Here is a 27,021-nt window from a genome sequence, read left to right as displayed (position 1 = left end):
TCTGAGCCACAGGGTAAGCAGAGGAAAAATAGTGCCATGGTGTTCTGCACTCTACCAAATTTCTAGAGCTGAGAATTTGATTACAGAGAGGCTGAAATAAAAGAACATGACATAACACCAACTTCCTTGAAGAAGGGAAAGTAGAAGTAACTGCTACAAACTCCAGCAGGAAAGGTGCTAAGATATGTACATAAATTCCCTCAGAGAACTGATGGACAGATGTTTCTCATGATCAAAGATTCGTCCAGTGCTGGTCAGAAACATAAACTGACTTTACAGTAAAGCCTGACTTTACATGTGGACATGTAGAGCCATATTTTTTTTAATTTATTTTTTTTATTTATGTGTGTGTGTGTGTGTGTGTGTGTGTGTGTGTGTGTGTCTCCAGCTCAGCCCACCAGGGGGCGGGGCTGGCTGGCATGTGGTGTTGGGAGATCAAACCACGGTCCCTGTGCTTTGCTAAGCTTGTTCTAAGTAGGTGCTTTAGACCACTGAGCCATCTCACCAGCCCTGAAAGAGTCGGGACAGGGGCGCGAACCGGCGACCTCGCACTCCAGAGCCTGGCGCGGAGACCGCCGCGCTAGGTCGCCACCCTTGTAGAGCCATATTTGAACAAGATAGTGACCCTAGGAAATGTGTATGTGGGGGTGAGTTTTTGGGTAGCCACTTGACCAGGGCTCAACATGGCAGTGTACAGTCAGAAAAGGATCAGAAGGCTGTGCTGTAACTACCCAGGGCCTATTGGTAATAGAACTCTTTAGTATATGTGCTGCTGAAGCGAGCACTGGCAACAGAACTCTTCATACCCGAACATCTTGGGTACTTGCACTTGAGAACAGTGTAGATGGAATATGGCACCCATGTCTCTATTTATTAATGTATCTTCAGAACCCTGGTACTATGGTAGTCCTATCCCGGGTCAGCATCTCCAGAGGTAGAACACAGCATTAAACCCTCCTGCAATATCTGTCCTCTAGCACTGAAAGGTTCTGAGAATGGACTTGGTCCAGTTTTTAGTAGCTTAAGTTTTGCCTGGCAGCATAATAGCACACTAGGCCACAGCCCTAGTTTCTTGTCTGGCCTCAAAGGAGTGACTGTCACAGCAATAGCAAGTATGGCTAGACAAAAACTACATGTAGTTCTGTCTTAAGGCCTGCATGGTACCCTCCCTCCATGTTTGGAATCCCACCCCTTCTTCCTACCCCATGGTCAACCCTAGCCAGTTCTTCAAGGGGGCCTCTACCCTGTCAGGTCTGGGTACACTTGCTTCCTTGAGACCTCCCTTTCTGCTGGCACACAACAGCCTGCCTAACCAGTGTCTCTTGACTGTGCTCTATCCTCTCCCTTCCAGCACTCATGTCTCCACTGAAAGGCAGAATCACTGTGAGGAAGGGCTCTGGGAGATCATGGGCTTGTGGCACCTCCTACAAAGAAGGAACGCCTGGATGGCGGGGGGCACCCGGTACCTCAGGATCCTGACTGCCTATGGTGTCTGTAGCATTGCCAGGTCCCTAGCCTAGTAGCTGGCCAGGCTTAGAAGTTGACAGGTAAGCCAAGTGTCCAAGCCCACATCCCTGGCTTCTCTGGGACAGGAAGGCAGGGAGGGGGTCTGGTGGGGGTGGAGCAGGCCTGAGAAGTCTCCCCAGGCCTTTCCCATCAGGAAACACATCCTGTTAGTGTCTGGCTCTATGGCAGGGCTGCTATTTGTTGCAGTTGGCTACGCCCTCCCCCTCACCAAAAACAGCCTCAAAAACAACCATTTCCTCTGGCTGAGAGACAGAGGGAAACTCGAGCTTACACACACACACACACACACACACACACACACACACACACACACTCTCTCTCTCTCTCTCTCTCTCTCTCTCTCACACACATACACTCACATTCACTCACTCTTCCTTGTAGCAGGAGCTCTGCTTTCCAGGACCTGCCACTTGTGAAGGAGACTCCAGGACAGGAGAAAGGTGGCTGAACTGGCACTGCTGTGTTGGCCTGGCTCAGAGCGTCTTCCTCAACAGGTTCTAAGGAGTGTGACGGGTCCAGTTCCTACGCTGTGCTTGCCTCTCAAGTTAGTTTCTCTTTTTCGCTGCTGTAGGCAGAAGAGGTGCATGTTTGTGGCCTCCGTAGCCTCTGGATCCCAGAAAGACGGCATACTTACAACTCTGGATTCTCGCTGGTGCCCCGGTTTCTTCCCCAAGATGGGCCTCGCTGCAACTGGCTTCAGCACAGGCCTGGCCTTACTCCAGGTGCAGGAGGGAGGATAAGGCAGGGCCGTGAACAGCGGTGAACAGCTCACCTGGACCTGTCCCATGGCCCTGTCCCCACACAGCTGCTGTTTCTGTGTGCCTGGTGGAAACTGTTATACTGCCTTCGAGAATGAGCGGTGATGTTCTCTAGCTGCCTCTAGTAACATCGTGGTTCTCCCTGGATGCTGAGCAGCTGACTAGGACTTGGGATTCTCTCCGAGATAAATGGACAGCACTGGCAGTTAGCTATGACTGTCCAGAAACTTGTGGCCATAGCTGTGCTGGTGGCCTTGGTTTCCCTCATCCTCAACAATGCGGCTGCCTTTACCCCCAACTGGGTATATCAGACATTGGAGGATGGGCGCAAGCGCAGTGTGGGACTGTGGAGGTCTTGCTGGCTGGTGGACAAAGGCCGGGGAGGCCCTAGTCCTGGGACCAGAACTGGGCAGGTGGACACACAGGACTGCGAGGTGCTGGGCTGGGGCTCAGAGTCGGCAGGTTTCCAGGAGTCTCGAGGCACTGTCAAATGTAAGTCCGCTTGTGTTTCTGTCACCTTCTGAGGGGTTGGTTAAGGGGAGGCTCAATCTAGGCCAGCAGGGGATAGGGAAGCTAGGCCCTATGCCCATCACCCTTACACTGGCAAGCAAGGCTGCATGTGTATTTTTCTGTTCATCCCAGACTATCTCTGGAAGCTCCTGCAGGAAAGTCATTTTACATGGTGGGGGCTTTCTCTCTGATGTTATACACAGCTATAGGATGGGCAAGTAAAGGAAAGATTCTTCTTGGCTGAAAATAAACATTAAATAAGCAAAATAAACACAGAAGAGTAAGAAAATGTGACTCAGGGCAGGGGATATAGCTCAGCAGCACAAGTGTCTACCTGGCAAGCACAAGATCCTGAGTTCAATTCCTAGTACCAAAACAAACCCAACCAACCAACCAGAAACCTGAAGATATGACTGAGTCTGACTTCATGCCCATGGTAGTCAGGGCCTTTAAAGAATCTAAGCAGGGAGACTGCTATGAACTAGCAGTGGTTGAGATGTATGGAAAGGGACTGAGAGAGACTAGTTGATAGCAGTGAGCAAGGTGACTCCCCTATTGTCCTAAAGTCTGTTCACAGTCCTGGAAGCAGGACACTGGACTTTAAGTTTGAGGGCACAAATATGAACATACTTGCTACCTAATATACAGCCCAAGAGAGCCACATGTACTGACATGGAGTTCTTCCTGGATGATGGCTCTTTAAGAATGCTTATGGGTGCCTGACTTACAGGCACCCCAGTCCTACTGCAGAACACAAGTCTCAAGGTTGGGGTGCTCCTGTGCTGAAGACAACATTGCTCTTTAACAAACATGAGGCTTAGAAGAGGCACGTTCTATGTGCCCAGAGGAACTCCTGGCCACCCTGGAATAATGTGCTGCATATGACTGACACCTGCCCCTGATCTTGAAGCTTGGGCTGGGGGACATCATTCCCATTTCACAGGCAAAGAAATAAAAGGCTAAAAAAAAAGAACCGGTAGGCCTCCTCCCTCATCCTCCACAGAGAAAGGGCAATGACATTCTTTTGAGAAATATCTAAGCATATGAACATTTTAAAAATTTCTACAAGCTTTGTGGGAAGCTGGATAAACAGCCGATCTTGGGTCTCTGTGTGATGAGTCAGCAGAGAGCCCTTTCTCTGTATTTTATAATTATTTTGACTAAGAGGAAAGCCAGGAGCCCCATGGCTCTGTGCCTAAGCCTCTCACATAGGCTTTGGCTTTGCACAGCCCTGGAGGCCTCGGTGACCAGGAGGCCAGGATGTAGCCCCAGGTGACTGTGCTCTGGGGCCAGCGATTGCCCACTTTCAGGGAGAGTCCCATTCAGGCTCAGCTCTGTCCTGGGTCTCAAGGCCCCCAGATGGTCCACATATCCTCTGGCAGCTAAAAATATGGCACTACATCCCTCTGTGCTTCTTGAGTCTTAGAAATCATAGGAGAGGTGATGTAGCCCTAGAGCATCTTGTGTAGCTGTCCATTTCCCCTTCTGTCATCGGTCACTACAGGCCAGTGGGATACACAGGGCCTCTCATGGCTTCTTCCAGCCTGTGTCCCTGTGATCATAGGGTGGCTTTGGCTGTTCCATGTATCCTGCTCACCTGCCTTCCTTAAGCCCTCAAAGATCCCCGTTTTCAATCTGCTGCCCTGCTCCAAACACCTCATAAGCTCCTATGGCAATTCTTTAAGTACCCTTTTGCAGTTAATATGGTATTTGTAATGACAGACCCTCAATGAATTTAAGCTACAACTATTTGTTCAAACAATGGAAATGCCACTGAAAGCTTCTTGGGCTTTCAGATGGGACAGAACTTAGGAAAACAAGCTAAATGGATAATTTTGGTTGATGACAAAATACAGTGAGACTGAAACATGATGAAATAGGCAGCCATACGTCAGCATTTCCTGAGGAGAAACTGCAGGTCCTAATCCACAGGCTTGGGCCATGGGCTGTATGGCTCTGTCAGTGGTCTCAAGGGGGAGGCAAGGATACTGATTCTTATCTTCTCCCCTCAAGGAAGTTTGACCCCTCTGGTGCCAAATACTCCAAATTGGCCTTACATGCTGCTCTCAGCACTGAAACCTCTTTCAGTTACACAGCTTAGTGATAAACTCACTGTTCTAATGCACATGCTCCTGTGTGCTTAGCTGGAGAGATTGCTGGTCACCTACCGCTACCTTAAATCACGCCTGTGGTTAGCCATAAAACACTCGTGCAATAACCCCCTCCTAGACAGTCCAAGTGGGTCTTGAAATTAGCCCTCCAAGAATAGGAAAGATGAACAAGGGAGTCAGCTCAGGGGACTCTTTCATATGTAGCTGTAGTTCTTTATAAAATCCTCCAATGCACATGGCCAGCATGTCAGCTAGTGTTGCAGGGCTATGGGTTTTCCTCACAATTCCATCCTGAGAACTAGTATAGGGCACAGTGAGAGTACAGGAAGGTTATATAATCCACCTTGTTTTTCATAGGCATGAGGAATATCCTTAGAGTCTCCAGATATCACTCTAGACTACCTGGAAGGGACATCTGCTGCTCTATATGACCTGAGGACCCTTCTAGGGGACAGGGAGCAAGCATGTGGGCCACTCCGTGACTCTCTGAACTCTGGTTGGATGCTCTATGTTCATGGGTATTCTGAGTATGCTGGGTCAAGGACCATGGTGTAGGCCCAACATTTGTCTGGGTCTAGGTGCTGTGCTGCTCTCATGTTACCCTGAGTATGGCCTGAGAAGGGTGGAGCAATTTCCACCAGCTAACCATTCTACACCCTGTGGCCATCGTGGCTTTTATGACTGGCAAGGGGCTCTTTTCCCTGTGAGGAGTTGGGGAACTAGAAATGTGGGGTCCATCTGACTACTTGAGTCCAGGGTTGGTCTCATTCTCTGGCTCTCATTCCCCATCATCTTCCCCCCATCATCTTTTACATTCATTTCGTGACCCCACAGTTCACGAATTCTGCCAGACACCCAAAATCCCAAGCCAAGCAAGAACAGATAAGCATACAATCAAACCTTGAAAGCAGATGAGCTCTCCTTCAGGGGGAGCCCCCACTCCTGTTCTCAGGAGACCCAGACATCAAATATTCCTGACCAGACATGCTGGCTGGGTGGGCATTTGGCTTGCCTAGATACTCTGCCACATTCTCACAGGGACCATCTGGGGTACATAGGAACAGATGAAAGGTACAGTGGCCCTCTGGAGTGTATGGGATTGGGGCTGAGAAGGGCAATTCCATGCAGAGCACATCCTTTTTCAAATAGCATGGTACTTTGTGAGTGTTTCCTGCAGTGAACCATAGGCAGGGGACCACATGGAGCAGGGGACTGTGCGGTGGCTGGGTTCTCAGAGTACCTGCCATGCTACATGCTTGAAGCAGCCAGTAAAACAGGAAAGCCAGACAAAGAGGAAGAGGAGGATTAGGAGGGTCAAGGGCAGGACTGGCCAGGGGTGGGTCTGAGCTGCCTTCCTGGCTCTGAAGTGCAGTTTCTGGCCTCCCTGACACACACCATGCATGGAAGTCCTTGTGCCACTTCTGACTAGCCCAGTCCTTCCTTATTCATTCAGGCTTCTCCTGGCCTTCCAGAAAGAGCCTGGAATGCCAGCTTGGCTGTTTTTTTTTTTTTTTTTTTTTTTTTTTGCTGTTCTTATACTGTCAACACTACACATTTGAACACTTCTCCAATTCTACCATCTTTAAAGTAACAAAATTTCTGGAGTGTAATATAATTGGGATATATAAAGAACGTTAAGTGTATAAATTATGGAGCATCATAAAGAACAATAATCTTTATGCTATGGTCACATATGATGTCCAGATTGTACTGGAAAGAGCCTTTGGGGCACACAGTCCTAACATGTAGGCAAGGCCTCCTTTAGACTTGAAAGCCTGGATTGGGCCTCCTGCATACAGCAGGGTAGAGCCAGTTGGGAAGCAGTGTAAGCCTCCAAGAAAGATCTGGCAAACTGACCTTAACCCAAGCTGCTATTGTCCCCTCAGTCTTGGAGGTGAGGACCTTTTGGCCTTGGTTTCCCATGTCCTGTGCCTCAGTAAGACATACAGTACTGCATCTGAGTCCCATGCCACAGGCTGTCACACCACAGCTCAAGGCACATTTTTTTTTTATTTCTGAGAAACATTCTTAGCCATTTTGTACGTTTATAAGCCCTTCACTTTCCACTCCTCTCTCTACACCATTCTGGATCCCAATGTCACCCTTGTCTAAGTGTGCCTAAGCCAGAGAGGATGGGCTTACCTGACAACTCTGTGCTAGGAGCTTCTTGACCATTAGACCAGGCCATTCTCAGCTTGTCTGTGTCACCTCTTTTCCTAAATCATCACACAGGTGTGTGAGGGTCTCTAGCAATCTCACTTATGTTTTGTGGTTACTCTGAGGGATGAAGCCTGCTGTTAGTTGCCTGCTTTACTGTAAGAACAGTAAGTGAGATGGACAATGCCATGGTCCTCCAGCAAAGCAAGAGGGTCTATAATGTGATGACTGCTGCCCTGTTCAGCAGCTCCCATCTTTCTCTGGTGGCATACCTATTGAGTCACTGTGCATGGACTGCTGACTAGCAGTTTGGGAGCAGCATACACATGCAGCTCTTTTGTTTTTTTTTGCTTAATTTCTTGAGGTCTCTCTGTCCTAGGCTGACCTAGGATTTACCACATAGCTCAGGCTGGCCTCATATTTCAGATTCTCAGCCTCCAGTGTTCTGGGATTATAGGTATGTGTCACCATATCCAACCCACATATCTCTTATATATGTAGTATATGAATAAGGCCTACTGCCTCAGGGCTAGTTACATACCAGATTAGAGTGTACATGCCAGAAAAAGCTTAGGATATGGGAATGGCCCCTCCAGCTCCAAATGACAAAAAGGGACAACATAGAGGAAGCTTCTCAAAACATAAAGGGCAAAATAGGCAAACCCTTGGAGGAGAAAGGCAGCACAAAACCCATGAAAGACTGGGACTCCACAGCGTAAATATAGACAAGATGGTAAGGAGCATGACCCTGTCTTGGCTGAAGACAGGTGGATACCTATAGAGCCATAGGCAGAGACAATGGTCTTATAGCACAGGGTTCCATGAGCATGTCCTTGCCTTACTCATGTAGGGTGGTAACTTTCCTAATGCTGCTTTAGTGGTCTAAGAAAGAATTGAAGGAAAGGAGACCATACTTCAAGGGGCTTTAAGTAAACGCTCAGTGCTCATGTTCCCGCCCACCCAGCACATAGGTATTTCTCCTACAGTTTCTGTCAGTGATTTGGGTGGTGAGGACACAGCTATTCACAAGAGCAAGGCCAAAGTGAGGAAGTGAGCAGACATCTCTGACCAGTTGGAGGACACTTCTGAGGCTTGAAGACTATTACTTCGAAGCCTGCATATCTTCCTTTTCTCTTCCTCATCCTTTTTTTTTTTTTTTTTTTTTTGAGACAGCATCTAGCTATGTAGTGCAGCTGGGATTATAGGCATGCACCACCATGCCTGGAAAGGCCTTCATATCTTCTTGGAACATTACTCTCGGTGGTAACCCATTAGCCTGTGGGTTTGCCTTTGCTGTGCAGGTGAGGGAAGCCAGAGGCTTGGCCATGAGAGAGATGGTAGATTATCAGAGACAGTAAGCAAGTAGAGTTGTCTGTTGTATGCCTAGGGTACAGGGTCTAGCACAGAATGGGAGGAAGGCTGATGCTGAGCTGAGAGCTGAGCTTTTTTCTTGCTACCTGAAATTGAACTCAGGACCCTGTGATTACCATGCAGGTGCTGTGCCCCACCCAGATTGAGAGCATTAAGCTACTGTCAACCTACATTGCATCTCAATAAACATTTAGGTAGAAGCCTATGAAATTGTTGCTTTTTTATTTTAAAGAGGAAAAAAGAAAATTTCAAAACAAGACAATAGGAGGGTAATAATGGTTAAAACATTGTGAATTGTTATTTTTAAATTACTCAGAGTACAAGATATTGGCATTTAATTGTCCAAACAATATTAGCATAAACCTTTCTTTTCCATGAACTAAGAGGAACTAATAGGGGTCGGGGAGATGGCTCAGTAGAATTAGTGCTTCCCTGGCAAGCACAAGGGCCTGAGTTCAATCCCCGGTTCCTCCAAAAAATAAAAAATAAAAAAATAAAATAAAAAGAGGAACTAATAGTATAATTATCTTAATATCATACTATGTTTTTTGCTTTTTCTATAATATCTATTATACATTTTGGATCTTATTTACTCACACTGGGGGAGACAATACCATGTTTAAAATTGTTGACCCTGGCAACAGTATTTCACAATACCCCCTCAAGCCAGGTAAAATGGCACATGCCCAGAATTCCAGCTGATCAGAAGGTTGAAGCAAAGGGATCAGAAGTTTGAGGCCAGCCTTAAAACTCAGTGAAATCTAGGGGATGGGGAGATGGCTCAGTAGAATAAGCACTTGCCTGGCAAGCGCAAGGCCCTGAGTTCAATCCCAGGTTCTGCAAAAACAAAACAACAACAACAACAACAACAAAAACCAAACAACACACACACACACACACACACACACACACACACACACCCCAAACAAACCCTCAGTGAAGTCCTATTATAGCTCAGTGGAGGAAGAATGACCCTGGGCTCAGTCCCACTCATCCACTTGAGTGGCCATGCTTGAGTAGACCACTGCCAACTTGCTCTCACCACCTCACTTCCCATCAATGCTCTGTGAGGAGCAGGCTGAGTACCTAACAAGTCTCTGGAGGCAGGCCTTTCTTGTTGGCCCTGCTTAGTGACAAAAACGGCATGAGCCCTAGTCAGTGAGACTTGGGTCTGGCTGTGACCTCCTGGACCATTTGAGCTAGAAAGACAATCAGCAGTCATCCAAAAGGAAAGTCTTTCAGGACTCTAGATTTTGCTTGTTCTTGCTTGGTTCTTACATATGTGCTTATGACATTTTCAGTTATTTAATTTTAAAAATCAATTGTCTTTCTCTTTCAAACTTTTAGATGAGCACCTAGAAACCTCAAGGCTAGTATTTTGAAAAGTATCACTATTTGCAACAATTTAACTTTGTGAATCAGAACCTCTTACCTACTGCTCAATCACAAGTACACTCATGTTGCTCAGAAACATGCTCAGCCCCTAGCCTCCAAGCATAGTCCCTATGGTCTCCCTGTGCTCAATAGACTTGCTACAGATTGTGGAATAAACTGGACTCTATAAACAAAGGCCACCAAGGCTTTGTGCAGGCTTCTGCACAGAATATTGATGGCAGACAGCAAGTTTCTCAGCCAGACCTGCAATCAGCAACCCCTGAAGACAGTGACCTCCTCCTTCAGCTTTCCCACCTTCAGCTCATGGCAAGGTGGGGGTGAGAAGCTAAGGAAAAGGTAGGGCAAAGCTTAGGGACTACTCTAGTTGCAGGATGTTAACAAGAGTGGGCTGGGGTGCTGACTGAAAGAGGCCCAGACAAGTCATTTAATATCAAAGGTCCAAGTCCTTAGCCTGTAAGGAAGGAGCAGCAACATCATGGAACTCTCAGGACTCAGAAAGGCTGACCTTGAGAGATGGTCATGGCAGGCCCTCTGAGGGATACATGGAGCAGGAAACTGCACTACCAGCATTGACTTCCCTTCTTATTTTCAACCCACTCTGTAGTGCTTTTGTGGAACAGCTGTCCCAACAAGAAGAAATCACAGAGAAGGGCCAGTCCCCAGTGGGATGCTGCCAAGCTGGGGTTGTGAGGGACCCCTACAGGCCAGGAAAGTGTACAGGCCTGAGGAGAGGTGAGGTGCTCCCAGAACATTCTACCCAGTGAAAGCCTAGTAGAGAGCCAGAAGGGGAGTAGCCATCTTGGAAGGTGGAGGCTGGGCCTACCCTCACTTACCACCTGCTTCCCTCTCCTTCTTGCCACACAGTACAGTTTGACATGATGCGTGCCTGCAACCTGGTAGCCACGGCAGCGCTGGCTGTGGGTCAGCTCACCTTCATCCTGGGGCTGATGGGCCTGACTCTGATGTCACCTGAGTCCCAGTGCTGGGAGGAGGCCATGGCTGCTGCATTCCAGTTGGCAAGTAAGTACCCTGGCTGGTCACAGTGGCTAAGAGGCCTGTTGGGACCTCCTGGTGTCATGAGGTAACTTGAAGGGAATCTGCAGGTTATCCATCTAAACACTGCCATAGGCATGTCCCATGTCATATAGGTAAATCAAGGGAGGAATAGGTACCCAAGACCTAGCAGCTTGAGAATGTGACTACTTGGCTTTGGACCTGCCTCCACTCCTTTCCATTTAAAAAGCTCTAGCCACTGGAGTGAACTGCTTTGCTTTTTCAAGCCTTTTGAGATCATTCTGACTTATCTTTCCACTGTTCCTGTTGGGCAGCTGGCAGAGTCAGTCTGTGATGGGGAGAGGTGTGAGACCTCAGGACTGATGCCAGCCTCCTGCTTCCCCGCAACAGCCAAGGCATGGCAGTGAGGCCAGACTGTAGGCTCTAATGTAAGAATAACTTCCGGGGGCTCTACCTGGGTCCAGCGCAGGCCCTTCTTGAGAACAGATGGCAAAATAAGAATAGATTGTACAAGAGTAGAGAAGGTGTAGGCACACATCCATTCTCCTATCCTGGCTATTAATGTAGATGCAAAACTTGATCTCCCTGGAGGCAAGGGCTCCCTAGAGGGTGAGGCCAGGAAGCCTAGCTTGGAGAATCACTGGAAACGAAGAGCAGAGCCTCATCTAAATACCAGGCCTGCAACACCATCCCCATTGCCTGGGTAGGACCTCCTGCGAGCAAGTTGGGGCAGAGCAGAATCTCGTGCTGTTTTTTAAATGCTGAAAGCGGTGGCACTGTCAGAAATGAATCTATAAACTTGTTCTAGGAGGGCCTGGACAAGGGTTGGAAACCAAGGCAAGTATCTACCTGTAACTCTCAATGACAAAGGATCTCTCTCTACCCTGTGGGCTCAAAGGATCATGGTCAACTAGGAGAAGGGAGAAGTTTATGCTGCTCACCAGGGGCAAGCCAGCTCTTGGTCTGGTCAATGGAGATAAGAGTATAGGGAACCTTTTCTTTGTGGTAAACAGCAGCAGTGTCTCCCAGTGTCAAATGTATGATTCCAAAAGAGTAAATGACAGGGAGTCTGAAGTGAAACATTCTAGGAATAATGGGTCTGGGGTCCCTGTGTTTCTTGGGAAATGCAATTTTCAGAGTGGAGCTGACAGGTATTCATGTGCTGGGAAGTGCCCTGATGGAAGTAGGAAACTGGGCTCCTGAGCACTATGAATAGAATGCAGTGTTGTCCTAGGCAAGTCACTTCCCGAAGTTTGGTCAGAGGAGGGAGGGTATAATGAAGTCCTGGTGGAAAAGCAGGGCTTGGTGGCAAGAGATGTGGAACTATATCTTAGCAGATATAAACTTGGAGATATCCCTAAAACAACTACAGAATTTAGTCATTTGTACCTGCTCTGACTGACCTTGAGAAAGTAAGAAATGTAAAATGTGAGAGAGGATTAATTCTGCCTTCTTTCCTCTACAACAAAGGGTAACTCCGAATGATAGCACATGTTTAGGAAAGTTATCTACTTTGTCCTCTGCTGACTTACAGCCATAAAACAGAAAAAGGTTTTCTTATTCTTAGTGAGGCCATGGACCTCTAGCATGTGCAACTATCTGAAATTTCATCCCTCCAAGAAAGAAATGGAAGATTTTAGAAAGATGATTAGAGCTGGGCACTGGGGCACATGTGTAATCCCAGCACTCAGGAGGTTGAGGCAGGATTACTGTGAATTTGAGGCCAGCTTGGGCTACATACTGAGTTCAAGGCCAGCCTGAACCACACAGTTAGACCCTATAAAACAAAACAAAACAAAATGTCACTGGAAAAGTTATTATTATTTTTGAGACAAGATCTCTCTATGTAGTTCAGGCTGACTTAAAAAAAGACATTTTGGTAGCAAAAAAAAAAAAAAAAAAAGATTATGACTGTGAAAATAACTGTCTAGTGGGACAATTAAATTAATCATTGTATTTCTTAGTATGTCTTCTTGAGTCTAGTTATTTGAAGTGTTATGGGTCTGGCAAGTTAGGATGGACAGCCTGACTTAATTTTGCCTTCTTTCCTCTACAACAGAGGGTAAAAACACAAACATTCTGAATGACGGCACATATTTAGGAAAGTTACTTACTTTGTCTTCTGCTGACTTACAGAAACAGAAAAAGGTTTTCTTATTCTTAGTGAAGCTATGGACCTCTAGCATGTACAACTATCTGAAATTCCATCCCTCTAAGAAGAAAGTGGAAGATTTTAGAAAGATGAAATTTGTTCCAGAAGACAATGTTGCTCCCAGATAATGTATTTTTTAAAAATCAAAAATGGGGAAAAGCCTTCCATGAACAAAAGCTGACTTGTTTTTTAGTAGGCCTGTGGTAGAAGCACTAATAGTCTTTTAGGGCCCTATCAGTATGTATGAAGGGGTATCCAGGGGTACCAGACTCCATCTCTGAGTATTTTTAGTCCAGTATGACTTCTGAAAAGCTGGACCAGTCTCTATTTAAAAACCCTCAGACAGGTGGATGCCAGTGGAAAAATCCAGAGGGCTGAGCAGTGGGCCCGGGTGGTTCAGCTAGCTTCTTTTGCTTCTCATGCTGCCTTGCTTCTTGGTGTCTGACCATCACCCACAAGTCTGTTTTGCCCAAAAAGGAAATGCATTTGGCCTGTTTAGACTCATTTCATTGACAAACAGTACAGAGAGCAGCTATGTGCCTTTCTTCTATCACACTGCTAATTTTAGCACTGGGTTTTTTCCTGTGCTTGGGTCTGTTTTAAAGCCAGAGAGAGACTATGGGGCGCCAGGATGTCCTGTCACAGGACGAGGAAACGCCTGCTATTACCTGTTGTCAAGCAAACCTAGAGTCCTAGTGCTGGGGTGAGATGGCCAGGCAGGGGGAGAAAAGATGGTAATGAAAAGAGGAAGGGAAAGTACAGAGAACGAATGGAGAGGCTCAAAAAACCTGGAGGCTACCAAGAGGAGCAATAATCTGGAGGGCAGGCTCTTTGCTTTCCCTAGGGTGAGGTGGGCATCTGTGCTAACGCCCATTTCTTCACTCCATTATCATTTCTGGGCACCAATGCCATACTCAGGCAGCCCTTGGGTGATAAAAGACCCATCCCTCTACCCTAAAGGGAAGCAGCTCCAAAGGACTACAGGAAGCTACTATTGGTATGGGCCTGAAACATGAACATCAGATGTCACATGGTTTACTAGACATATTCAGCCAGCACATGCAGTGCTATTTCCATTTTTTTTTTTTCAGGATTTTCCAAACCTTTATTTTAACTTTTGGAAAAATTCCTGTCTCTTATCTACCTGCCTCTCACAAACTACTTTCTGGGAAGGAAGCACACTGTGTATAAAGGAAGGAGGCTTGAGATGTATAAGCTCAATGTAGCCAGAGCAGCACTGCTAGTCTTCAGGAGACAAGCTGGGAAATAGTTTTCAGTTGTCATGTAGTAATGCCATGTCAGTCTCCTTGTTCTCTTACCTTCTTCCTTTCTCCTCCTTTTTTCTTGGTTCTTTCTGTGATACTTGCTACCACATCAGGCACACAATGCCCAAGTTTTCTTATTCCCTCCTTCCTGAAGCCCTTTGAAGATGTGATTAGTCCATCAGTTAATCCATTGGCCCATGCAGATGCAGCACACAGAAGCCCAACAGTGACATCACTACCCATGTGTGTATCACTCAAGTGGGAGGATCTGAGATGAATGAATGGACCTGCCAGTATGGTCAACCAAAGGGGTTGCCTTCCTCCCTGCTGCATCTGATCCCCTAGCATGAGTGCAGCTAAGCATGCAGCCCTGTCATCTAGGTCTTAGTGTCATCTCTTCAAATGGGGATGTGGCAGATAGCCCATGACTTGTACATATCTCCCACTGGGTTTTCTCTGTGGGCCTTTTTCAACCTTTTCTGTTTGCTTCCTCTTTTTCAGGGCCTCTTCTTTTGGTATATTCTACTTTTTTGTGTGTCAGGAATCAAACTTGGGACCTTGAGATTGCCAGGCAGTCACTTGTGCCACTGAGATATATCCCCAGCCTTTTTTTTTTTTTTTTTTTTTTTCTTGGGGGTGCTATGTAGTTCAGACTTGTCTTGAGCCAGTATATAGCTAGGGGTGGCCTTGAAATCACAGTGATCCTCCTGCCTCAGCCTCCCAAGTGCTGAGATTATCAGCATGTACCACCTGTTGCTTGGTTCTTTTACGGTCTCTGGTCTCACTGATTTGTGCATGAGACATAGAGGGAAAGGAGTTCTGAATGGGTCAAGATGAGTGACTTGTGAAAACAGCAAGTGGGTTCCAGCTTGTTTTACAACACTAGCACACAGCACCTAGAATAAGGAAGGGAGCTAGAGTTTATCTCCAGCAGGTCGGCTCAGGAAGTTACTCTGCTTTTCATTGTTCTTGAAGACCTTCCCAGCTCTCTCAGGTGTGTCCAGGCTACAGCACTGCTCAGACACAGGTGGCCAGGGTTCTGCACTATTTACTTGTATGCCACAAACCTGGATGTCTTCTGTCCCTCATGGGCTTACAGGTATACAATCTTGTGATTCTTGCTGGTGCTTTCCCTCTGACCCTGCCTTGCAGTCCTGCTGGGTGATGCCCATGGCAAGGACCTAGTGCCCCAATGTAGAACCCAGGCCATCCTACCATGTACCCTGGGTGAGCAAGCTGTCTTTGGAAGAACTCTGTGGGCTTCATGTGCCCCTGGAATATCCCTCCTACCTGCTTCCCAGGAGTGACCCAAAGATTAGTCTTGGACAGGACAATCTAGTGACCATGCAGAGCTTTGTAGTTGGCTCAAGTCACATCTTCAAGGGGCAATGCCTTGGATATCACTGGAGCCTCCAGTGCAACTTTGCTGCCCGATGGAGTCCAGTATAAGAGCATGTATTGAGGTCAAATTGAGGAGACCATCTCTGTCTCTTTGGTCAGTGCTTGCATGGCACCTTCCATCAGTCTCTAGGAAGGCCTATGGCATCCTCCTGATGAAGAACAGGGCTTAGCACTGTCTCCTACTTTTCCCGGAAGCCTGAGAGATGGGAGCTGGAGTCCTGACAGAAGAAATCAACTATGTGAGTGTGAAAGCCATGCTTCTAACCTGCTTCCTCTTCTAAAAAATAAAATCCCTCTTTTATCCCCATTACCAGTATGATTCATATAACTCATTTCTAAACTTTTTTGGAAAATAGTAAATTAAAAAAAAAAAAAAGTCCTGGGGCCAGGGAGATGGCTCAGTGGAATAAGAGTTCAATCCCCAGTTCCACCAAAAAAAAAAAAAAAAAAAAAAAAAAAAAAAAAAGAAAAAGAAAAAAGAAAGAAAGTCCTGAGCACAATATAAAGCACCAATCCATTTCTATAATGTCCAGGGACATCTTGAAGACAGGTGGTATAGAACAGTTTAGTATTTCATGTTTTATCTTGAGCTGCTTTTGTGGTAGTATCTAGGTCTTCCTCTCTTACAGCAGTTATCCTTTTATAGAAGTTAACCAACAGGCCCAGGCCTTTTGCAATTCAGAGCTTTGTTTTCCCAAACTGGTGAACTTGCACTTGACCATTTCTGTCTACCTTCCATTTGTGTTAGCTTGGTCCCTGTGGAAGCCCACTGCAAGGTGCAGTATTCACTGAACATGCTCAGCAGCTGATGGACATAAGAGGTCACAAAGACTGCTGTAGGTTACTATCTCCTGGCTCAGTTAGCATGGGAGCTACTTAAAAGATGCTATAATCCTAACCCTGATTAATGCTTATCAGGTTTCTTCTTCCTCTGCAGTCACTTAATTTCTTTTCTTTTCTTAATGTATTTGGTACAGGGTTTTACTATGCAGATTGGAATCGTAGTGATCCTGTTTTCAGCCTCCCCAGTGCTGGGATTACAGGCTTGTGCCACCACGCCCAGACTTGGTCATTGGTTCAGCATGCCTGAGGGTGGGCTGGCATGGCCTGCAGTACTGGGGATTGAAACCTAATTTCTTATGATACCAACACTTAGATTCACACTTAGTTTATACCTCTGAAGATGCTGATATTATTGGTCCTCAAAGGGTCAGTAGGGCCAATGAATACTATTGATTTAGCAACTCTAGTGCTAAGGAGGTTTTGTGTGTGTGTGTGTGTGTGTGTGTGTGTGTGTGTGTGTGTGTGTATAGATGGGGGCACACTGGGGATTGAATCTAGGGCCTTTATACTGAGCTATATCTCCCTGTCCTCTTTCTAAAAAAATGTTTTGTTTTTTTTTTTTAATTTTGAGACAGGGTTTTGCTAGGTTGCTAAACTGTCCATACTAGGCTCAAACTGGCAATCCTCCAGTTTAAATTTTTCAGAGTGCAGGAATTATAGGTGTGTACCATTATGTCTGGCACTGAAAGGGAGTTATCTGCTGTTTTCTTAGACTTGGGAATCTTGTCAGGAAAAAATGTAATTTTTAATTAGACGTCATTGGGTCTGGAAAATTCAGTTTCTATCTCTTTTACCTAGACCCCAAGCATCACTATATTCCAGCCACACCTGCTCATTTTCCCTTCCCTTCCTCCTTCTCCAAACGAGACTACCTTGGAGCTCTGGTTCTAGTAGAAGCACAATACTCTCCCACCCCAAATCTTCCATTACCATTTGGGTCACTACCATCTTGCTGTGCACAAATGCCGCCCAGTGGTGTCTGAAACAGTATTCTCTTTAAAAATCCAGTCACACAAGTCTAAAGTATAGGCACCTTGCTTACTGGTCTATAGCCATATGAGAGCATCAGAGTCAACCCTTGGGTCTTTCCTCTAATTTCACCTGCATGTATGTTTCACAATCATTCCAAAAGGAAGACCTTGTGACAGAAGCCACAGCCCCGGGAAATAGGCAGGAAGGAAAAGCGAGAGGAAAGGGACATGCTCTGGCTGTGCTGTAACTCACACCACCCGCGGCTGGCCAGCTCACAGGAAGAGGCTGTTTGCTTTGGCAACATAACTTTATGGAGATGGAATCAATCCCATGTGCAAACTTCAGTGTTTGCTGAAGCTCTTCTCTTAGATTTGTTTCTGGACAAACTGATTACATCACTCAAAAGTTTTGGAAGAAAAGTTTTCAGGGGAAAGGACACTGAGAAGAAAGAGAACCTTATACTGGAGGCAGTAACAAAAGTAGGAAGCTCTGAGTTGAGAACCAGCCTCAGCCCCCAAGTCTATCCCCTTCCAACCTTTCATTTCTTTCTCAAGCAGAGAAGGTCCTGAAAGTCAATGCAAACTTCATTTCAGGATGATGTCCACAGTAGTTTGATCAGTATTAGGAGACCCACCTTAGTAATACTGGGAGGGTGTGTAGCCATATACACCTATTTTCCTGTGCTTTTTATTCCTGACATGTGGAACACAGTGATGATCCTCTTATAACATATATTTATCCAGTCTACAAGGCCTCCTCTGTTGGCTCAGAGCAGGACTTGTAGAAGGGCCAAGCACAGGGGCCACATGATGTTCTCTAGTGGCTGTGTCCCAGGCCTGTTCTGCATGCCAGGTTGAAGGCAGGGTCCCATCTTTGCTGAACATGTTCCCTGAATCAGCCTTGTCATCTCCCTATATGTGCTCAGGTATCCCTCGGGGTTCATGGCCTGGTACAGTGTTTTGAAGATCATGTGTGTTTCACTGGGGTAGGAGAGGATTGTTCCCTGCCTAGAACCCCTTTCCTTGTGGGTATGTGTTCTAAGTTGAACTAAACAAAACTAAAGTTGACAGTGGTCTTCATACAGATGGGTGAGATGAGTGTGAAACTTTCTCCTTAAACAAGGCACAGATAGAGACTTTCTATTGTTCTGGGGGAAAAGCAAATGAGGTGCAGCCTTTGAATTGCAACCAGTCAGAGAGGCAAGACACCTGGAACTCTGCAAAACCAGCCCCACATCAGCAGCAGCCATGTGCTGCTGAATTCCAACATGAGGTTTTACAAGACTAATGATGTAAGAGGTGATGATTGTTTTTTCTTTGTGAACTGAGTTCATGTAGCAGGCTCCGAATTCCTGCCTTAACTACCTTTATATTTTCCAACTTAAATTTACAGGAATAGGTGGCTATGCCCAGGTCATTTGTGCATATATAAATTTGCATTTCTTTAATCAATATGTCCATGTATAAAAGACAGTGTTGGAAGTAGATATATGTTTTGAAACCTACGTCTGTATATGGAGTAAGAAATGCAGCTAGGGTAGGGGCACAGCACCAGGGAGTCATGTGAGACATACACAGGAGGACTGGATTTCATCTTCTATGATCAAATACATAGATTAAATGGTTATAATAGTCTATGCATTTTCAAAATCATACTAAGAAGTAGGGGTGCAGCTCAGTAGTAAAGCACTTGCCTGGTATGTTTGAGGTCCTAGGTGTGATCCCAAGAACAGCCCAAAACAAAAAGTCACACTAAAGTAACATGGTTAAGTAACTGTGGTGTTGGCTGATAAGGGTAGGCAGAGTCAACTCTCATGTCCAGTGTCCTGCCAGTAGCCAGGCCCTCACCTCAGTATGGGGCTGAAGGATGCAGCCTGTCAAAGCTGGGACATCCATGTTCTCATGATGCTAAGGGCAGCAACTCTGCAGAAAGCTACAATAGGGCTGGGAGGTTGAGCTGCTGACCTGTCCACATCTACTCTAAGATGTCATGTTTTCCCAGTTTGTTTAGTTAAGTGCCTGCAACTTTTAGTTAAATCAGACACTCTCAAATACCACTCTCTGGGAGTGTGGGCCAGGTTTCACTCCCCAGTTCCCACAGGGATAGCAGTTAATTCCATCTTCCTCCTAGGAATGCTAGTTTCTCAAGGACAAATCAATGGACTGCAGTCATCTGTGAGTGCTAGCACTAAGGGCCAGCATGGTCCCTGGCATGTGAGTGGGTCTTGAAAAGGTTAAGAGAATACAGTCCACATGGCTAATGCAAACTGGTCCTTGGGATTGACATTCCTGTCTATGGACCTTGAAAGGCACCAGCTTCAATAGGGCTTCAACTAGAAAGCCTATGATGGCATTCTCCTTGTCTCTTTTCTCATTGGTCCATGTTGCATTTGATTCTGTTCCACAGCTGCTATCGTTTGTCTCAGATCATTTAGCCAGCAATTAATTACTGACAGTCCGTGGGGAGCCACAGTCAGAGTGGCATGAGCTCCAGTCCCAGAAGTCTGCCCTCTGAACAGAAGGTCCCAGGACAACCAAAGGGTAAATACACAAAAGAAGTAATTGCAAAGGCCAGAAAAGGATGTGCACAACTTTAAGCTGAGCCTCAAAGGAAGAGACATGTTTCCCTCCTCCCATGGCATCACTAGGATGAGGGGCTTTTAGCACCTTGGAGGGCAAGCAAAAAGGGCCAGTGAAAGTCAGGGAAGTTACTGGTGATGGAGGAGATGTGATCTCAGGCACGGCCATCAGAATGAGGTTTCGAGTCATATTCTAAGGCAAAGGGAAGCCACAGGGGTGCTTTAAGCATAGGAAGGACATCGTATGTGTTTTATGAAGATCACAGTAGGCTGTAGGAGCAGTGTGTTAGAAAACTGGGTGCATTCACAACCTAAGAAAGGCAGTCAGATCAGCCATAGTCTTAGAAACATGGAAGTATACTACCTGATGTGGACCAGCTTTTGCAAGTGCTTGTTGACTGCAGAATCTGAATAGCTGCACTTAGAACTACTGGTCAGTTTCACAGGGAAATATCCATACAAAGAGTCAATGAAGCATGTATGACTCCTGCAAACATGATGAGATGATCCTAACCCACCCCCTCCTCCTGAGCTGGGTCAGCCATGCCCAGGTTTTTCTGGTTGTTTTATTTCCTGTGAATTTTCCTCAGGGGCAACTTAAAAAGCTAAGACTGAACAGTGTACAGGGGACTGTCCTGTGTGTGTCTCACATGGCTCCCTAGTACTGTGTCCAAGCCTCCTCTCCTTGTTCACTGTAGTCCATTACAGGACTGTCCACTGCAAATGCATGTTCTGGAGGTAGGTGATTTGAGACTGCAAAGGTGTATCAGATCCATTTGGTGACCCTTCTGGGTATGCAACTGTAGGCAGCAAAGCATACTATCACATTCCCTCATGGCATTGTCCATAAGGGTCTGTTCCCTCTGCTTTGCATGTACTAATGCATGCACATTGGCATTTTGTTTCCTTGCTAACTTTTCTAGTCTCATGAGGATATCTTATTTCTTTCCAGAAGGTTCAAAGTCAGCTATTTTAATGAAATTCTGATAGCTCATAAATGTCTTTCTATATATATCAGTGATGCATACCAACCCCAGGTCTGACGGGTCTGAGAGGGTAGGGCTATTCTGGGCTCAGTAGTTTACCGCAAGGCTGTGGGAAACCAGTTCCTTCACATTGTTCTGGCTTTTTGTTCCTTCTTCTTTTTGGTATTAGGGATTAAACCCAGGGTGTCCACATTGGACTACATTCCCAGATCTTTTTGTAAAAATATTTTTTTGACACAGGACCTTGCTAGGTTGCCCAAGTTGGGCTTGAATTTGTGATCCTTCTGCTTTAGTCTCCCAGTGCTGGGATGATAGATGTATGCAGGTCATGAAGATGTCTGACTCAAGTATTCTGCTTTTTTTTTTTTTTTTTTTTTTTTTTTTTTTTGAGGGGGGTTGGGGGCATACTGGGTATTGAACTCAGGACCTTGTGCTTATCAGGCAGGCATTTATGCTGCTGAGCTATCTCCCTAGCCCCAATATTCTGTTTTAAATGAGAGACGGGGATTGGACATGGGGCCACAACAAAGTTTAAGAATATTTCTGTAGCCGGGGAGATAGCTCAGCATCATAAGTTCCTGCTTAGCAATCACAAGGTCCTGAGTTTGAGCCCCAGTACCAAAAAAAAAAAAAAAAAAAGAAAAAGAAAAAGAGAAAGAAAGAAAGAAAGAAAAAAAGGAAGGAAGGAAGAAAAAAAGAGAGAATGCTTCTGTAGCACCCACATACTCAAAGGAAGAAGCTTGGTAAAAAGGAAAACAAGTTTTGGTACGCAGAGTGGGTGAATATCTGGTAGCACCCAGCTGCTGCTATTTGGGCAAATCCTTTCCAACTCACTCACTGTGCTGGTGACTCTCTTTGGACCTTGGCTCTCTAGCCCTCATACCCTGCCTCGCTTATTACCTCTCCTCTCAGACACAAGGTGGTACTCTGGGCAACAATCTGCCTCAATTCACCTTTTTGGGTCTTGAAACAAGCATGATGAACTCCATTAGTGCAAAGATGTCAGCAAACTAAGGGAATGCATGCTGAATTTCTATTATACAAAACTTTGCATTATACAAAACACCCATTATCACTGCTTTTCTCCACTAATGCAAAGGAAGTCATAAGCACAGTATTTATTCTTTAGTAGGAAAATGCCAGAAGTTTCCTTTGGTCAGCATGCATTACAGTAGAGAGCTATTTTTACTAGAAAGGAAGTACACAGAACTTCTCCACACATAAAAAGCCCCAGAAAATACTACCGACAATTCACATCAGTTAGTCACTGTCACTCTTTAGGAGAAAAAAGAGCCAGGCAAATGTTTAATTCACACTTTCTGGAAAGTGTTGTAATAATGAGATTACAATGCTTGTTATTTTACAAAAGTGAAGTGTGTTATCTCTTTCTTCCTGTCTCCTCTCTCTGTTCCTTGTCTCATCTCTTTTTGTCCCCATCTTTTTCTTCTCTTGGTTCCAGGGCCACACATGATTTGGTTTTCTAAAGAAAGCAAGGGAAGCTGCTGAAAGTATAGGGACCATCATAAACAAACAGATGTCAATATGCAGCCCAGTGTATATGGGACAGTTGTGAGGGTGCAGCTTGGCTAAAGTCTCCATGATGGACAGTCTGGTCTTTTTGGTACAAGAAATAGCTCTACCCAAGTCACCAGGACAGATGGAGGGTGCTTGGTGGGAAGTGTGGCTGGTATCCCCAGACACTAAGGTTATTTCTGGTGAGTCCTGGCAGCTGTAGGGGAGGTGAACAGAGCCACTTGTGCCAACACCTGGGCAGCAGCATACATTTTTCTCTACTGCTATGGCTTATGGCCAGATAGCACCCTCCCCCCCCCAAAGCCTCATGTGGCTTTTTGGAGGTGGCTGGATCCACGGTGTAGGATGCCGAGATCATGGAATCAAAGATATGATGCTGGGATTGACTCAGTGTGATGCTAGGCTTAAGGGTGAGAGTGCTACCCTGAAGGTGGGTAGTGTGGACAAAATATAAAGACAGAAAAAAGGCCGCTCTTGTTGGTTGTTTGTTGTTTGCTCCTTGATGCTTCTGTTGCCTTCTCCCTGCCATGAGCTGTTTCTCCTCTTTGAAGCCCCTCGTCCATGCTACCCTGCCTTCAAACCAACCAACTATGGACTGAAATCTCTACAAATTGTAAGCTAAGTAAACCTTTCCTCCACTTTGAGTGTCAGATATTTTGTCTTAGCAATGAGAAATGTAACTAAGACACCTGCCATCTAGGTTTCCAGCCTGACTGAGACCTGTAACTCTCCTAGTGGTGCCTTCTCAAGCAAACAGCAGGGTCCCATTATCCAGGCTGATATTCTTGGCAGAAAATCATGGTTTTCCTTTTTAAAGAACTAATAAAATCAAATCATTAGCATTCCTTCATGAAAGCTATAAAATTAAATGAGAAGGGCATGGTGATTCATGCCTGTAGTCCCAGTACTCAGGAGGCTAAGGCAGGAGGTTTGCAGGAGGTTCAAAGCCAGCCTCAGTTATGTAGCAAGTTCAAGGCCAGCACGAACCACATAGTGAGAGCTTGCCTTAAAAAATAAATAAATAAATGAGACAGTTTTAGTTGGGTGTCTTTTAATAACACCTAACTAAAAGAGTACAAAGGGCTGGGGAGATAGATTGGTGGTCTAAGTGCCTGCCTGGCAAGTGCAAGGACCTGGGTTTGGTCACCAGTACTGCATGCTGTGCTGGCCCCAAAACCCCAGATATGCCGTGCCAGCCACCAAAACCAGATGTGGTGGCGCATGCCTATAATCCCAGCACTGGAGAGGCTGAGACAGGAGGATTCACTATCAATCTGAACTGCATAGCGAGACCCTGTACCAAATAAATTATATATATATATCTCCATCCCATATGGTGAAGATAACCCATGACTACTCTCTCCTTCCCTGGTATTAAGACTCTAAGAAAGGGAGACAAGGCAGGGAAGGCAGAACACTAGAGGCAAGAAATGAGGATGGGGCACTGAGGCCAGAGGCAGACCAGAAATCACATTCTTCCCTTTGGAAGCAGAGGAAACCAGGTACACCAAAGAGACACTTGGATAAGGGCCTAACTTTGCCCCTGCTCTCTTCCTATGCATGCAGGTTCCAGGCCATCTTCAATTCAACAAGAAAACCTCTATTTCTAAAACCAAAGCCATGAACAAAACACGAATATGGACTAAGTCAAATAGCACTCTGTTTCTAGATAAGATTTAGGAAATACGGTTCTTGTTTGGGCTTTGGACTAAGCACTTATAAAAGTCAGAGGTGGATTTGGAACAACTGAATACAAGGTTGCTTCTTGGTCTGTCTGGGGACCAAGGAGTAAGGCGTGGCTATTCCAGGGGGAAACGGCCCAGCATCTCATGGTTCCTGAGACAGCTCCTGGGACCCCATTTCCTTCTGCAGTCCCCCACCGCTCCCAGGTCCAAAGGCCATAAGGACACACAAAAGGCCCAGCAAGAAGCAGTTATTTCCCATTTCAAAGAGCTCTGGTTCAGAGTATGCCTTTCTGAACACTTCTTTTTCACTTATAGGCTTTGTGCTGGTCATTGGGCTGGTGACATTCTACAGAATCGGCCCCTACACCAACCTGTCCTGGTCCTGCTACCTGAACATTGGTGCCTGCCTCCTGGCCACCCTGGCAGCTGCCATGCTCATCTGGAACATTCTGCACCGCAGGGAGGACTGCATGGCACCCCGAGTTATTGTCATCAGCCGTTCCCTCACAGCTCGGTTCCGCCGGGGTCTGGACAATGACTATGTGGAATCTCCATGCTGAGTTACCCTTCTCAGGATGTCACTTGTGAATATCCACTCTAATGGAATAGTCTAGAGACTAACGGGCTCTCCCAGGTCCTGCTTATGCAGAGGCATATGATAAGTCTGGGTTACCTGCACACAACATGTACGATACTCATGTGCATTTAGTTATGTTATATAAGAATATCATATGTCTATGTATTGTGTGTGTCACTCTGCTCCTGACAGCATCTTTCTTGGCCAGCACAATGAGGCTTCACATCATGCACGTTTCCAGGGTGGAGACGAGAACCTGAGATGGGTAGGAGGTAGTGTGGGCACCTTGCTCTCTACTTTTGTTTGGGATTAATTTATTCTGCTGAGATGGTGTTCCCAGTAACATTTTACTTTCATAAAGCAGAACATTAAGGAAGATTTTTATGAGATGTCCATGATATTCCTCAAGTGAATTAGAATTTATAACCAGGCAGCAATGGTTTTATGCCAGAATTAGGTTAGAAGTGTACATTGTGTTCCTGATAATTTTTCTAAATTAAAATAAATGCAAACTTCTTAACTCTGTCTAAAATTTGTGTTTTATTTCTTAATCCTGCCACATTAAAGAATTTGATCAATGTTCTTATGATTTTTGTAGGCTAATTCTAAGGGAAGGATTAAAAGGACCCTGTGGATACACATACTCTTACCCATGATTCTGGGCAACTGAACCTCAGAAGTCCACATTCCCATGGACTCTGAAAGCTAAGGCTCTGGGATGGTAGATTAACAAATGGAATAGAAGGGATGAAGTCTGTTAGCTTTTCTGTAAGGGAAAACTCAGCCTCTCTTCAGCGAATGTATGAAGGGCTGCAAAATGCCTCCAGAGGTCACACTGTCTTCTGGCAGTTATCTTTTCTGTCTGTAATTCCTAGGGTTGGGTAGAAACCATCTAAAATCTGCACCTTAGGGGTCAAAACTGGTCCACAGCAACCTGTACTTCCTATCTGCATGTTATCAGGTTCTGGTGCCTGGCTCAGCACCTGCTCCGATACAGCTTTGTACTGCTTCACCATAGCCATCATGAGGTAGAGCTCAAAAGACAGCATGTCGGAAGAGAAAACCAACACTGAAACTGACACCAGTGAGGAACATAAGAAATGGACTAATTTTGGACATCTGGCTACCACTTTTCCTAATAAAAGTCTAATCTATTGGTTGCAATCTTCTAACAAACTGAAGGTGACTAGCTTGGCTTCTGAAACCCATGTTGTGACAGGAATTTGTCTTTAGTCAAAACAGACAGTGAAATGGATCAGTGCTTTGAAATATACAAAGTGACTGATAATGACTAAAAAGTACTATGACTGACCATTTATGACATAGCATGTGGCACAGAAATACCCACAATGCAGCACAATGGAGGAAGCAGGTAGCTCTTACCTTCTTCCCACTTGACTTTTTTCCTACAAGGGATATTTATTTCCAATCACATATTAAATGTAATTGTTAGTATGGATACAACTATGTAAAATAGTACACTAAAATTTTTTAACTGGCCACATGGTCAGTTTTGGTTCTGTGATCATTTCATGGTAAATAAGGGTGACCCCAAAGACACTGGGGTCAGCCTCTCTGGATCTCTTCTTCATCTAGATAACTAGTATGGAAAAAGACCATTCTAACTGCAATAAAGGCCTAGTCCTGCTGGCTCAGAAAAACAGTGGACTGGGGCACTATATTAGACAGGTATAAAATGAGGTACCTTCTGTATTATAAAATAATTACTGCAGATAATGGTTGCTCTTAGCAACTGAATTTCTTACCTTTTCTCAAAGTATCACTCTTGCATAATTTTCATATACTTTTTTTTTTTTTTTTGGCTAGATCAGGCTGCATTGAGGGTAGCTCTGGTCTGGTGTGGCTTGAGGAGCCTGGGATCAAACTGTGCTCCCCTGTGCCTGAGTTTGCCCAAGCAGGCACTTTAAACAGCTGAGCTAACCCAGAAACCCTTTCCTACACTTTTGAAGTTAAAAATCTATCAAATGTTCTTGTGATGAATTTGAGTTCTCTCAGAAATGCAAGAAGGTGGTGCTTGTTGAAGGCTCTTGATTGACAGCTCTTTGTTGTATGCGGTACTAGAGATCATACCCAGAGCCTTGTACACAGCAAACAAGCACTCTATTATTGGGCTGCATCCCCATCCTGCCAGATAAGTTCTTTTACAGCAATTTAATTGGATTTTT

At 45.5% G+C, this 27,021-nt stretch overlaps 2 protein-coding genes across 6 annotated transcripts in view; one reads left to right on the top strand and one right to left on the bottom strand.

Moving 5' to 3' along the window:
- The window catches only part of Ift140 (intraflagellar transport 140), a 109,826-nt gene that overhangs the window by 15,568 nt on the left and 67,237 nt on the right, over nt 1-27,021 (bottom strand). The window lies entirely within an intron of this gene.
- On the top strand, nt 1,880-25,361 carry Tmem204 (transmembrane protein 204). Its single transcript, XM_004627901.2, has 3 exons — nt 1,880-2,777; nt 10,694-10,849; nt 24,574-25,361. The coding sequence occupies exons 1-3, from the start codon at nt 2,498-2,500 to the stop codon at nt 24,816-24,818; spliced, it is 681 nt and encodes a 226-aa protein (XP_004627958.1). The 5' UTR covers nt 1,880-2,497; the 3' UTR covers nt 24,819-25,361.

The sequence above is a fragment of the Octodon degus genome, unplaced genomic scaffold, assembly GCF_000260255.1.
Source record: "Octodon degus isolate 3935 unplaced genomic scaffold, OctDeg1.0 scaffold00021, whole genome shotgun sequence".
NCBI classification, from domain to species: Eukaryota; Metazoa; Chordata; class Mammalia; order Rodentia; family Octodontidae; genus Octodon; species Octodon degus.
This window is presented reverse-complemented; position numbering and strand designations above follow the sequence as displayed.